Raw genomic sequence first — 12,235 nt, 5'->3', positions numbered from 1 at the left:
TGAAGAATGTGACTGAACACTGGTATGCATTTGTCCCTGCTCCTTATTGCAGACATGATGTGACCAGGCACCTCACATTTATGCCACCAGATCTTACCCGCCATGACGGATCATATCCTCAACCAGGCATCAAAATAAACCTTCCCTTCCTTCAGTGACTTTTGTCAGATATCCCACCAATAATAACAGACATTCAACTAACAAACTGAGATTTGAACCCTGGTAGGGAGTGTGTGCTCTCCAGCATGACACTGTCTGCTGTTTTTATACCTCATTTTACAAATAGAATGTGATCTTGTTGAAAGTCAAGAAACATGACTCCCATTTTCTTGGGAACCTACACAGTATCAAACACAGAAAAGGCATGCACCCTAATGGCTAATTGGATTCTGATATTTTTTATTACTCTAGGCAATAAAAATAGTTACACAACAAAAAAGAAAAATTGACCTCCCTGTTTACAACCGTGTCAGGCAATTCTCAATAGCTCCCTTGTTAGACACTGAAAAGCTTCCCTTGATTCCAACTCACCACAAGAGAATCCAGGAAAAGCAGAAAAGTCCAATAAATATAGAAATGCTTTTATGTTCCCTCTCAAGTTTAGTGACTTCTCTGGCCCCAGTGAAGCATCTTATCATGACAGAGGTAGACACAATTAAATTTCTTGTGCAGATTCTGGATTTTTCACTTTGAAATCCTCTGTTGTGACACCGTAGTAAGATCAGTAAGAAAGTCTTCTAATTCTCTGCTCTCAGCTTAAAGACAATTTCACTGATCATGCTTGATAAAAGATGTTACCAAAATATCCCTGAGACATGTATGTATCATGCATATGCAGGTGTGTATCATTATTTAAGTCTATAAAATACATTTCCATGTGGCCATGTGTCATGTAAGTTTTTAAATTTTTTTTAAAATTTTTATTTTATTTATTTATTATTACTATTATTATTTTTGGTTTTTCAAGGTAGGGTCTCGCTCTAGCCCAGGCTGACCTGAAATTCATTATGAAGTTTCAGGGTGGCCTTGAACTCATGGCGTTCCTCCTACCTCTGCCTCCCGAGTACTGGGATTAAAGGCATGCGCCACCATGCCTGGCTTCATGTAAGTTTTAATAATAAATAGTAGTGCTAAAGATGCTACCTACACAAAAATAAAATGTGAAGTAATAAGAAAACTTACCATTTAACACCCGGGAGGTTTTCACCTTGTCTGCCTGTGCCAGGCGCGTTTCAGGGAGGAGGGCATCAAAGCGATCTAAAAAGCGTTCCCGCGTGAGCGCCAGCAGACTTCGGAGTTCATCTGCAGAAAGTGCTTCAGGCCGTTTTGCCAACTTTCTCCTTCCTGCAAGAACAATCAATCTGACCAAGCATGTAGCATTTTTAAGCCTCTCCACAACTACGACTTTGAGAAAATATTTTCAAAAATGAAACAGGTAAATTTCTTCAGCAAATCAACATAGACAGAACTTTAGCGCCACTTTCATTGTAATCTTACGTGTAGATAATGGCAAAATTTCAAGTTAGGTGAGAGGAGAAGAACTGAGTAACTGGTAATTATAAAAAGTTGATAAACAGTGAAGGTGACTTTCTAAGTTTTCAAAAATATATTGCAGCTGGGCGTGGTGGCGCACACCTTTAATCCCAGTATTTGGGAGGCAGAGGGAGGAGGATCGCTGTGAGTTCAAGGCCACCCTGAGAATACACAGTGAATTCCAGGTCAGCCTAGGCCAGAGTGAGACCCTACCTCGGAAAAACAATAACTGCAGACAGTAAAAATGGTATACAGTCTTTTTTTTTTTTTTTTTGGTTTTTCGAGGTAGGGTCTCACTCTGGTCCAGGCTGACCTGGAATTAACTCTGTCATCTCAGGGTGGCCTTGAACTCATGGCGATCCTCCTACCTCTGCCTCCTGAGTGCTGGGATTAAAGGCGTGTGCCACCACGCCCGGCGGTATACAGTCTTATATGAATATCTGTGTGAATACAACACCTATACAACTTTCAATTAAATCTGGTAACAGTCTCTTTATTCTCTTTATTTATTTATTTATTCTCTTTATTTATTTATTTATTTATTTATTCTCTTTATTGCCCTTCTTCAAACCTAAAGTTATAGCAAAGACATAAAATAATAACAATGAAGTACATAGGTGACACTTTCAAACACAATGTGGAAACCAGAAATGCGTACAGTGAGCCAGGGGAGCAGTCTCAGAGCTCACCTGATATGCCTACAGAAAAGCACTGGCAAGCAGTGCAGGCAGAGCGGGAGGGGCTGGTCGAGACTAAAGCTGCCTCCGCCATGCCCTCCTCCAGACCAGGGAAACAACTCTGCCTCCAGCATCGTTCCAGTAATTCCAGACTGTGGAACTTCTGGCATGCTGAAAGGTCACACTGAACATGGGTTAAATCTAAGGAATTAAATAAAAGCCCATACACACACACACACACACACACACACACACACACACACACACACACGTCAGCCTGGCTACAGATCAGAAGCATTATACCAATTTCACCTTAATTTGTCTGTCTACATGCTTCTTAAGGGTATTCTTCAAACTAAAGAAAAAAAGTGTCAAGGAGTGAGGCTGGGGAGAAGGCTCGGGGGTGTTAAGATCCACGTTCTGCAAGTCTGCTGACCTGAGTTTGATACCCAGCATTCACATAGAGCAAGAAGCAAATTGGCACACATGTCTCAATACACCACCTATAGTGATGGAAGATGGAGTAAGGAGAATCTTAAAACTTGTAGGCCAGTGAATCTGCCCTTGACAATAGCAAAACAAACAAAATTAACAACAACAACAAACAAAATAAAAACCACAAGAGAGGCTCTGTCTCAAATAAGATGGAAGGATGGAAGGAGAAGATTGACTTCCTAAGGTTGCCTCTGTCCTTCATCTGTGTACCATGGCATGCACCCATACCCACACACACGCAAATTAATTAATTAATAAAAATAAAATAAACCAAGGATGAAAATGACTTAAAGCAAATAAAAAAGAACCTCAGCAGGAACAAAACTATTGTACAGAAAAAGAGAAAATATGCTGCAATTCACCCTCTCACGTAACTAAGAAAATATACCGGGGAAAGGAAATATACTAGAACAAATAAAACATGCTTTGAAACAGGGATGATCAATGAATAGTTCTCTGACTGGTACAATTAAGCAGATGGGAACAGAAATTGTAAAACTTCTATAAAAGGGCTGTGAATGGAAGATATTTCACAGAAGCCAGAAAAACAAGATGACATGGAAATAGGACAGAAAATAGAGCATCCTGTCCAGGAAAGTCAATATGTAACTACCAAGAGATCTTGAAAGAAAGGAGAAATTGGAAGGAAGCTATTAAAGAGATAAGAACAAATTTCCAACTTAAGGATGTAAATCTACTGAAATGGGCTATCAAGCATGCAGCTCAATAGCTGGGTGAGTGTGGACAGAGAGAGAGAGAGAAACTCGGAATCCGAACAAAGCTTCCACAGATAAAGGCTTCAGGGAAGAGGGTCAACACTAGATCACTGTAGCAGAGTGAGCTGCAAGAGTTCTGAAAAAGTGCAGCAAGCCAAGCGGATGGCAATCACGACGTACCATGTGGCTCAGCAGTAAACTTGTTCATGTAGTTCTAACCTTGCTAGCCAAAATTATGACTCCACCGTGTGGGGTAGCTTATGAGGGAAAGTGGATGTGAACATGACTTGAAAGCACTGATTATCTACCACAGTGAGATGTCAAAATAATAACTGAAATTGATAAATGAACACATAGCAGTGTACAAACTGAAAACAAGAAGAAATGCCAGAACTGGCTGGAAGGGCTGAGGACAGAGGCTGAAAGAGAGGAGCTGGGAGGGGGTGGCTGCTTTCCATTTGAAATTTCTAAGTCTGATCTGAATATCTCAAATTATATCTATCATTTTGATATAAAACAAAGATTTCATTTAAAAAAAAAAAAACACCTTTAAGGGCCTGGGGAAATGGTTCAGTAGTCAAAGGTGCTTGCTTGCAAAGACTGCCAGCCCAGGTTTGATTCTCTAGCCACCCAGATGAAGCCAGAAAGGCATTTGTTTATAGCAGCAAGAGACTTGGTGTATACAAACACACACAAACAAATAGAAACACTCCCAAACGGAAAGATTTTCTTTTATAACAAAATGGTAATGTGTAAACAGAGAATTCAATTCAGCAGACACTTACTGAGAACTTCCACAGACTCAGGGTTCAAACATACCACACTGGCACGGCTTGAGGCCGGTACCTTAATAATTCAAGGTCGTTGAGGAGCAGGAAGCAACCGACCCCAAGATTCTACTTTAGAATGCCAGCTTTGTGAGGCGTGCACCTCAGGATGCTGTATCACCGAGGTGGTACTCGCAGGGTGCGTCCAGACAGGATCCAAAGTACATAATGTGCTTTCAGCAGTCAGAACATTAGTAATGTGAACATCGGTTGTAACACCATCCTTCTCTAACCTCCACTTAGTGAGAAAATGAGAACTTTAGTGTTTTCCTTTCCTGGTCATGCTCCTGAGGGTTATCCTACAGCAGTTATCAATGGCTTGATGGGTGTAAAAGAAGCATAGTGAAACCCGTGCTTCAGAGATTAGGTGCAGCACCTTGTTAATGCAACAAAATCCGGTGAAATCCCAAAGCTTACCTCCACTTACTCCAACAGTAGTTCTCTTACAATTTGGAGAGTAGGGTAAGAATTCATATTGACCTTACCACCTGGGAGAGTGCAAGTGCATGAAGCTTAGTGGAGTTACAAACAGCATAACTGATGTGGGTAAAAAATAATCTACATGACTGTGCTTAAATATGGAACTGTTCAGCATTCTTAAATTTTTTTTGAAAATGAGAAGTCACTGAAATAGGGGCTGGGGAAATGGCACCACAGTTGAAGGTGCTTGCTTACAAAGCTTTCTGTCCTGGGTTTGACTCCCTGGTACCCAAGTAAACCCAAAAGTACAAAGTGGTACATGCATGCAGAGTTCATTTTAGTGGCAAGAGGTCCTGACATGCTTGCTCATGCTCTCTCTGCTTGCAAATAAATAAATAAAAATGCTAAAAAACAGAACTGAGCATGGGACTATTTTACTTAACACAAGATACTTTAAAATTTTATTTTAAGTTGCCAGGTGTGGTGGCGCATGCCTTTAATCCCAGCACTTGGGGGGGGGGAGGCAGAGGTAGGAGGATCACCATGAGTTCAAGGCCACCCTGAGACTACATAGTGAAATCCAGGCCAGCCTAAGCTAAACTGAGACCTTACCTCGAAAAACAAAAAATAAAATTAAATTAAAAGTCACTGCAATAAGATATTGTTAAGCAGCCCAAGTATAGAAGTTATAAATTACAAAAATAAATGAAATATAAAGTTTGTGTATGATTATACCCATACAATACATCGGATAAGTTTTTTAAAAAGTAAAACTAATGAATATTTTGAACAAGTTAACATCTAACAAATTTTATTTGCTATTTGCGTTATTTTGCCGTCTTTTTGAGCAAGGTTTATGCAAAGATCTCTGTATCAGTGGCAAATCACTGATTTTCTAAATAGAAAGCTTTTCCCACTACATCCTTTAAATTCCCTAATCTGTAAATGAGTGAGTTAGATCAGTCTAAGTTCACGTCTATCCACAGTGCGTGTCTGTTCCACATATGCGAAAACTGCTGAAGCAGACACTTCGAACACGGGCTCACCCTTTCCTCTGCTTCTTGAAATGCATGAATGATACAGACGCATCTTTCTTACCAAAGTGCTCACCCAGCTCTAACTCTCTGTGTAGGGATGAGATGTTTCTGAAGGGTTTTCATGTACATGGATTTATTGGATCAATAGTCCCTATACATTGGATTGCCAATTGGCCATTTATTGGCCACAGCCAGGGTTGGTGTCTCCAGCAGCTGCCGGCTCTCAGGCTTTCTTCCTTTATCAAGTCCTCTGTTTGCCCTCCCCGCCCCCATCCAGTGTCGTGGTATCCCGAAGCTACATGCTTACATGCTTGTTGAGCACTTCCATATCGCCCGTTACCTTCATTCATTGTCCCACCTGTGGTACTTTCACTCAGCCCCTAAGGCAGCAGTCTAGCCATAGCAGCCCTGGCTTAGGTCTATTGGCCTTAACCAGGAGGGCTGGCCCCACTGCTATCCACTCTGCTTCCAAAAGATGTACCAGCTCAGAGAGCTCAGGGTTCCTCCACTCTCTCCCGGTGTGGGTGGAGGGGGAGGAGGGATGCAGATGAGGTGATAATGTGAGAGCAGAGTAGAAAATGTTTCAAGGCTTTGGGGCAAGGAGACCAAGGCCCGAAGGGTGTTTGACACCCAGCGGTCAGAGTTAAGAAGAGAGTGACACTGTTTGGCTGATGTGTAAAATCAGCACTTCACATTTACAAGAATACTGCTATTTCAATATTTTTTTTTCTAGTGACTATGTGATACCTATTGTTAAAACTGATTCCCTTTCTAATTGTATTGCCTTGACCAAACAGCACTTTCTTTTTTTAAAAAAAATATTTTATTTTTATTTATTTATTACAGTCTGAGAGAAAGAGAAAGGGCACGCCATGGCTTCTAGCCACTGCAAACAAACTCCAGATGCATGTGCTACTATAAACATCTGGCTTATATGGGACCTAGAGAATTGAACCTTGGTCCTTAGGTTTTGCAGGCATTAGCCTTAACCGCTAAGCCATCTCTCCAGCTCCAAGCAGCACTTTCTTGATTAAAAATTTTAATAAACATGAACCCTAGCTTTATATAACTGAAAAAAAAAGCTTACAATTCCTATGAGACTATTCTAAAATTACTTCCCACACTGTTGTATTATTTGTGCGTGTATAGACACGTGTGAGCGTGTGTGTAGAGGTTGGAGGGAAAGCTCAGGGTGCTGGTCTTTTCCTTTGATATTGCTTGAGACAGAGTCCCTCTTGTTTGCCACTAGGATGCCTGTCAAACACCTCATCTGCAAGCTCGGTGACTCTCTCCTGCCTCCATCTCACGTAGCTGTAGGTGACTGGATTACAGACATGTGCACTGCTGTACATCCAGCTTTCAGTGGGTGCTGGGGATCCGACCTCTGCTCTGGCAGGCTTGCAGAGAAAGCACCTTTCATCACTGAGCCATCTCCCTAACCCCATAAAATTATGTCCTATTAATAAATGGGCTGTTGAATTCAGGCAGGTTTAAAAAAAATTTGTTTGTTTATTTATTTACTTGAGAGCGACAGATAGAGAAAGAGGCAGACAGAGAGAGACAGAGATTGGGTGCACCAGGGCCTCCAGCCATTGCAAACGAACTCCAAACGCGTGTGCCCCCTTGAGCATCTGGCTAATGTTGGTCCTGGGGATTGAGCCTTGAACTGGGTTCCTTAGGCTTCACAGGCAAGCACTTAACTGCTAAATCATCTCTCCAGCCCTCAGGCAGTTTTAAAATAAAAGAATGATAGCTTTTACTTTATGATATATCTGTTTATAAGTATTTCCTATATGCAGATAAGATCTTGAGATCTTAAAGGGTATGTATTAGCAACTATCAATGATGTACAGTAAATTCATCTTAGGCAAAAATGCATGTTTAATATGTGTAAAATTGAGACCTACAACCAATTTAACATTTAATAATAGGAAAGCCCTTAAGCTCTTAAAAAACAGGTCAACTTCCCACTTACAGAAGAATCACACTGCTAATGAGTGAGTGTGCTTAGCTATTAGTAACCAGTAATGACTAAGTTGAAGAAGTTAACACATTAATTTCTCTTGCCTTCCATTTTCTTCCATTTGGAGTCTCTATCTCCATGCTACCAAAATTCTGTAAAGATTATGTACATTAGGTAAAGTAATAAAATGTCTATATATCTTTTCTAAGATATAGTATAAAAATAGACAAATTTTGACACATAACATTTTCCTGGTAAAATATTTTTCACATATCAATAATGATATACAGATAATTATAGATATTCTGAATTCCATGAAAATAAATGTCACAGACCTATTCTACCCTATATCATCTATATGAAAAACAGCTCTAAATATGTCACAGCTAAACGACCAAGGACATGTGAACGAGTGTGCGAGTAAAAGTGACATCTGTGAACAAATCAACAGTTCACAGTAGAATGAAAACCACACACTGGTACTCACTCAGGCATTCTTTCAAAGCCAAGACTTGAACGTGAGCTAACTGTTTCTCCCTCTGTAATATCTGCTCCTCAGAAAAGCTTGGAAGTGATAAGAAGTCAAAAGGAAAACCTGAGAAATAGACAAAAGTCAAAATCAGTGACATTGCTGACAATTCATCTTCTGTTCCATGGAAGTGTGTTATGACATAAAAAATACAGGCCAATCACTCACCTCTTTTGACTACATATTTCAAAGTAACAATTAGGCAGGGGACAATAAGCATCCCAAAACGGTTTTTATTTTAAACTTTGACCTGATTAATTCTTTGGGGAACTAGAGCACCAGAATAAATTCCCTACATTATATTTTTTGTTACCGACTCAGACACAGATGAAATACAGTCCCTACTAGCTCCCTCACAACAAAGCCGTTCTCCTGCAATTCACAATGAATTCAGGCTTAAGCTATTGAGGGTGGTCTCAGGTAACCAGAATGAGCTGGGGAACTGTCATGAGATGGCAAGTGACCAGGACAGCTTGAGTTTTACTCCTTTGTAACTTTTAGTAGAACATCCTTCAAGTTTTGTCAATGTGCGCCTTCTGATGTCCTTCGGCTGTGGTACATGTAGGGCACAGTTCTGCCCCACACAGCTTTCTCCAGCCTTGGGGTACCAGCTCACAATGGATCCGAGACTGCCTTAGTGCCTTGCTACCTATCTGTGAGCAATGCACCCACTTAGATTAACAGGTAGCCAGAGGGTGATGGATCCAAACAAAAGCTCCAGGTGCAATGGGCATAAGTATCTGCCCTCTTGTTCCTGGGGGGTGGCACAGTAGTCATAAATTCTCCATGCTGTAGAAATCTTCTCTTGAGATTGTAATTAGTGAGACAATTTCACACCATAAGCAATCAGGTATAGTGAAAGTGACACTGAATGACCTAGGCGAGGCCACAGGAAGACATTCAGCCCTCAGAACTAGTGTGCGCATAAGTCAGAGGATCCTGAGACCACACTACGACTGGGAGGAAGCCTCAGCTGCTCTGGGAAAGACAACACTGGGGAGAAAATCAGATTCACCTGTTCCAGTCATCGCAGCCCAGGTACCATACATGTCTATGGAATCTTCAAATGGCCAGAGCAGCTGTATGTGTCCACAGGAGTATGTGAGAATTCAAAAGAGAAGCATGCAGCTGTGCCCATAATAAAATGTGCTGGTAGTTGGGCTGGAGAGATGGCTTAGCGGTTAAGCACCTGCCTGTGAAGCCTAAGAACCCCGGTTCACGGCTCAATTCCCCAGGACCCACGTTACCCAGATGCACAAGGGGGTACACACATCTGGAGTTCGTTTGCAGTGGCTGGAAGCCCTGGCACACCCATTCCCTCTCTATGTCACTTTCAAATAAATAAATAAAAATGAATAAAAAATATTTTTTAAAAAATGTGCTGGTAGTGACTGTGTGTGTGATCAGGCAGTAACAGATAAGCAAAATATAGAACTCTGAGAAAAAAAAAGATTGACAATAAAACAAGAGGAAATGAAGATAACTTTTAAAAAATATTTTATTACATATTTGAAAGAGTGAAAGAGGCAGAAAAGAGACACAGAGGGAAAAAGAGGCAAAATGGGCATACCTCTAGCCACTGCAAACGAACTCCAGACACATGCACCACCTTCTGCATCTGGCTTTACATGGGCCCTGGGGAATTGAACCTGGATCCTTTGGCTTGCAGGTAAGCACCTTAACCACTAAGCCACCTCTCCAGCCCAATAAGTTATTTTTTGAATGCATATTTAAAATGGAAAACACAACATAGCTTCTGGAATTGAAAGCTGACAAACTAAAAATGCAAAGTTTACTGTGTATACCATAAGAAATTAATTCTCTTTAAATCAGAAAAAGGTGACAATGTTTAAAATAAAACGCATACTAAAGAAATGTAAAAGCTAGGCATGGTGGACGCCTTTAATCCCAGCACTTGGGAGGCAGAGGTAGGAAGACTGCCTTGAGTTCAAGGCCACCCTGAGATTACAGAGTGAATTCCAGGTCAGCCTGGGCTAGAGTGAGACCCTACCTCGAAAAATCAAAAAAAAGAACAAGAAAAGAAAGAAATCAAAAAGGTAAACCAACAACAGAAATAGTTTTAGGAAAATAAGTTCATTAACTATTATTTCCTCTCAAAATTGTACAAGTACATATACAAATGAATGAAGAAGAAACAGGCTCTTTTGACCGAGCTCATACTTACTCAATTGAGCCTCATCTGTCTTTGTTGTCATCTTTCCATGAATTAAAGTTAATGTGAATGAGCCATTGATCTGGTTGGCCGAGTGAATCAGCATGGCTTTGCACCTTCCAGGGCCGCTTCCTTGTAGTAAGAGGTAGTAACCAGAGCACTCTCCTTTCACCTCTACATCTGGAACTGAAGGAAAGCAGTTATCTCAGTAAGGATATGAAAATGCTGCTTACCACAAGGCAACCACTTGACCCCTCTGATATAATGAAGTTTCCCTGGCATTTCAAAACACAATGCCTTTGGGACAAGTAGTTAGTTGTTCATTAGACTGAGAAAGCAGTTAAAGCACAAAATAATAAGAAGCATAAACGTTTCAGCTAAGGTTAGCACCATGTACTCGCTCATGTCCCGCGACTCACTGTAGTTCCTTCTGTCTTTCTTCTATAGGCACACCCGCAACGTACCTTCTGCTCCTTCAAAGGGGAAGGACTAGTTCCCATAAGCATGCACTACTCAACTGCTCAGAAACGAGCGCAGAGAAACACTCAACCCTCCAGAGGTTCAGTTTCCCTGAATTCAACTAACTACAGAGAGAAAACCCTGGAAAAAACACACCTGAGCTGCGCGTGGTGGCACACACCTTTAATCCCAGCACTGAGGTAAGAGGATCACTGTGAGTTCGAGGCCACCCTGAGACTACAGAGTGAATTTCACATCAGCCTGGGCTAGAGTGAGACCCTACCTCATAAAACACACACACACTCCTATACTTGACCATGGCCTTCTTTATGATTTGCACAATATTAGATTGTTAAAATTAAGAGCTGCTTAAAGTATCCAAGGATGTGTGCTTGGATTATGTATGTAAACTGTGTCGTTCTATATGAGGGACTTGAGGACTCTGACGTGAGGTGTTCTGGAGCCCTCTCCCCCTCCAGCACCACGGACAGCAAGGGCGCTGAGTACTAAAAAGCACCTTTTGTTTCTTGCAGTGGCACCCTAATGTATTTTACAGGAGGAATTGACAGCATTCATTAATCTGGCATGCTGTTATGTGAAGGTCAGTAAGACAGCTTCCAGTATGCTCTAAAAACAAATCAAGTGCGAATTACAGTGAAGGCGGAGGAAAAGCTGTGAATTCCTTGAGAATGAAAATAGGAGTACAGTCCTTTATGTTGAGGATGGGGAATAGGACACAAGCGTTTATCCTCACTACCTTCTGCTACTCTACTAAACAAGAGAGGTATTTTAGGTGATATGAATCTACAAAAGCTTAGTAAATGGGAGAGAAACCACGAGTAATTAGATCTGGAAGCCAGACACATAGGAGCAATTGTAACAGACTCCCATGCCTCCCCTGCTAGGAAGCTGAGGAAAACAGGATGGCCAGAAGCAGCTGGGTTGTACCCTGCTCTCTCCGGAGGCTCCAGGACAGAGGCTCCAGGCAGCACTGTGGTTAGGAAAACACAATGAAAGCCTGCTCCAGCAGCGGCCTCTTCTTCGGTCCTTTTTCCCCCTCTGGTAAGACAAGGAATTAATTATAGCTCTTCAGCCCAGGAGAGAGGTTCCCCTGAAGAGTGTCACAGGGTGCCTCAGAGTTGGGGTGGGAGTTCTGGAATGATTACCAGTGAATCTGAGAATTCTTTCTATTTTATTTAAAATCTTTCTATTATTTTAAAGTTTTCTTTTAAGTTTTATTTATTTATTTGAGTTAGAGAGAGGGGGACAGACAGACAGACAAAATGGGTGCGCCAGGGCCTCCAGCCACTGCACACGAACTCTGGTTTATGTAGGTCCTGGGGAATCAGAACCCAGGTCCTTTAGCTTTGCAGGCAAATGCCTTAACCGCTAAGCCATCCCTATAG

General features: G+C 41.4%; 1 protein-coding gene across 1 annotated transcript in view; it reads right to left on the bottom strand.

Annotated features, from left to right (window-relative positions):
* Positions 1 to 12,235, bottom strand: part of LOC101606099 (MDM2 binding protein) — a 71,784-nt gene that overhangs the window by 24,287 nt on the left and 35,262 nt on the right. Inside the window, exons 12-14 of the mRNA XM_004661365.2 lie at positions 10,383 to 10,556; positions 8,156 to 8,263; positions 1,183 to 1,344 (exon numbers count right to left, since the gene is read on the bottom strand). Of these exons, the coding sequence (XP_004661422.2) occupies positions 1,183 to 1,344; positions 8,156 to 8,263; positions 10,383 to 10,556 (444 nt within the window). The remainder of the gene's footprint in view (positions 1 to 1,182; positions 1,345 to 8,155; positions 8,264 to 10,382; positions 10,557 to 12,235) is intronic.

Source organism: Jaculus jaculus, chromosome 2, assembly GCF_020740685.1.
Source record: "Jaculus jaculus isolate mJacJac1 chromosome 2, mJacJac1.mat.Y.cur, whole genome shotgun sequence".
NCBI lineage: Eukaryota > Metazoa > Chordata > Mammalia > Rodentia > Dipodidae > Jaculus > Jaculus jaculus.
The sequence above is the reverse complement of the archived record's forward strand: the minus strand, read 5'-3'. Positions and strand labels throughout refer to the sequence as shown.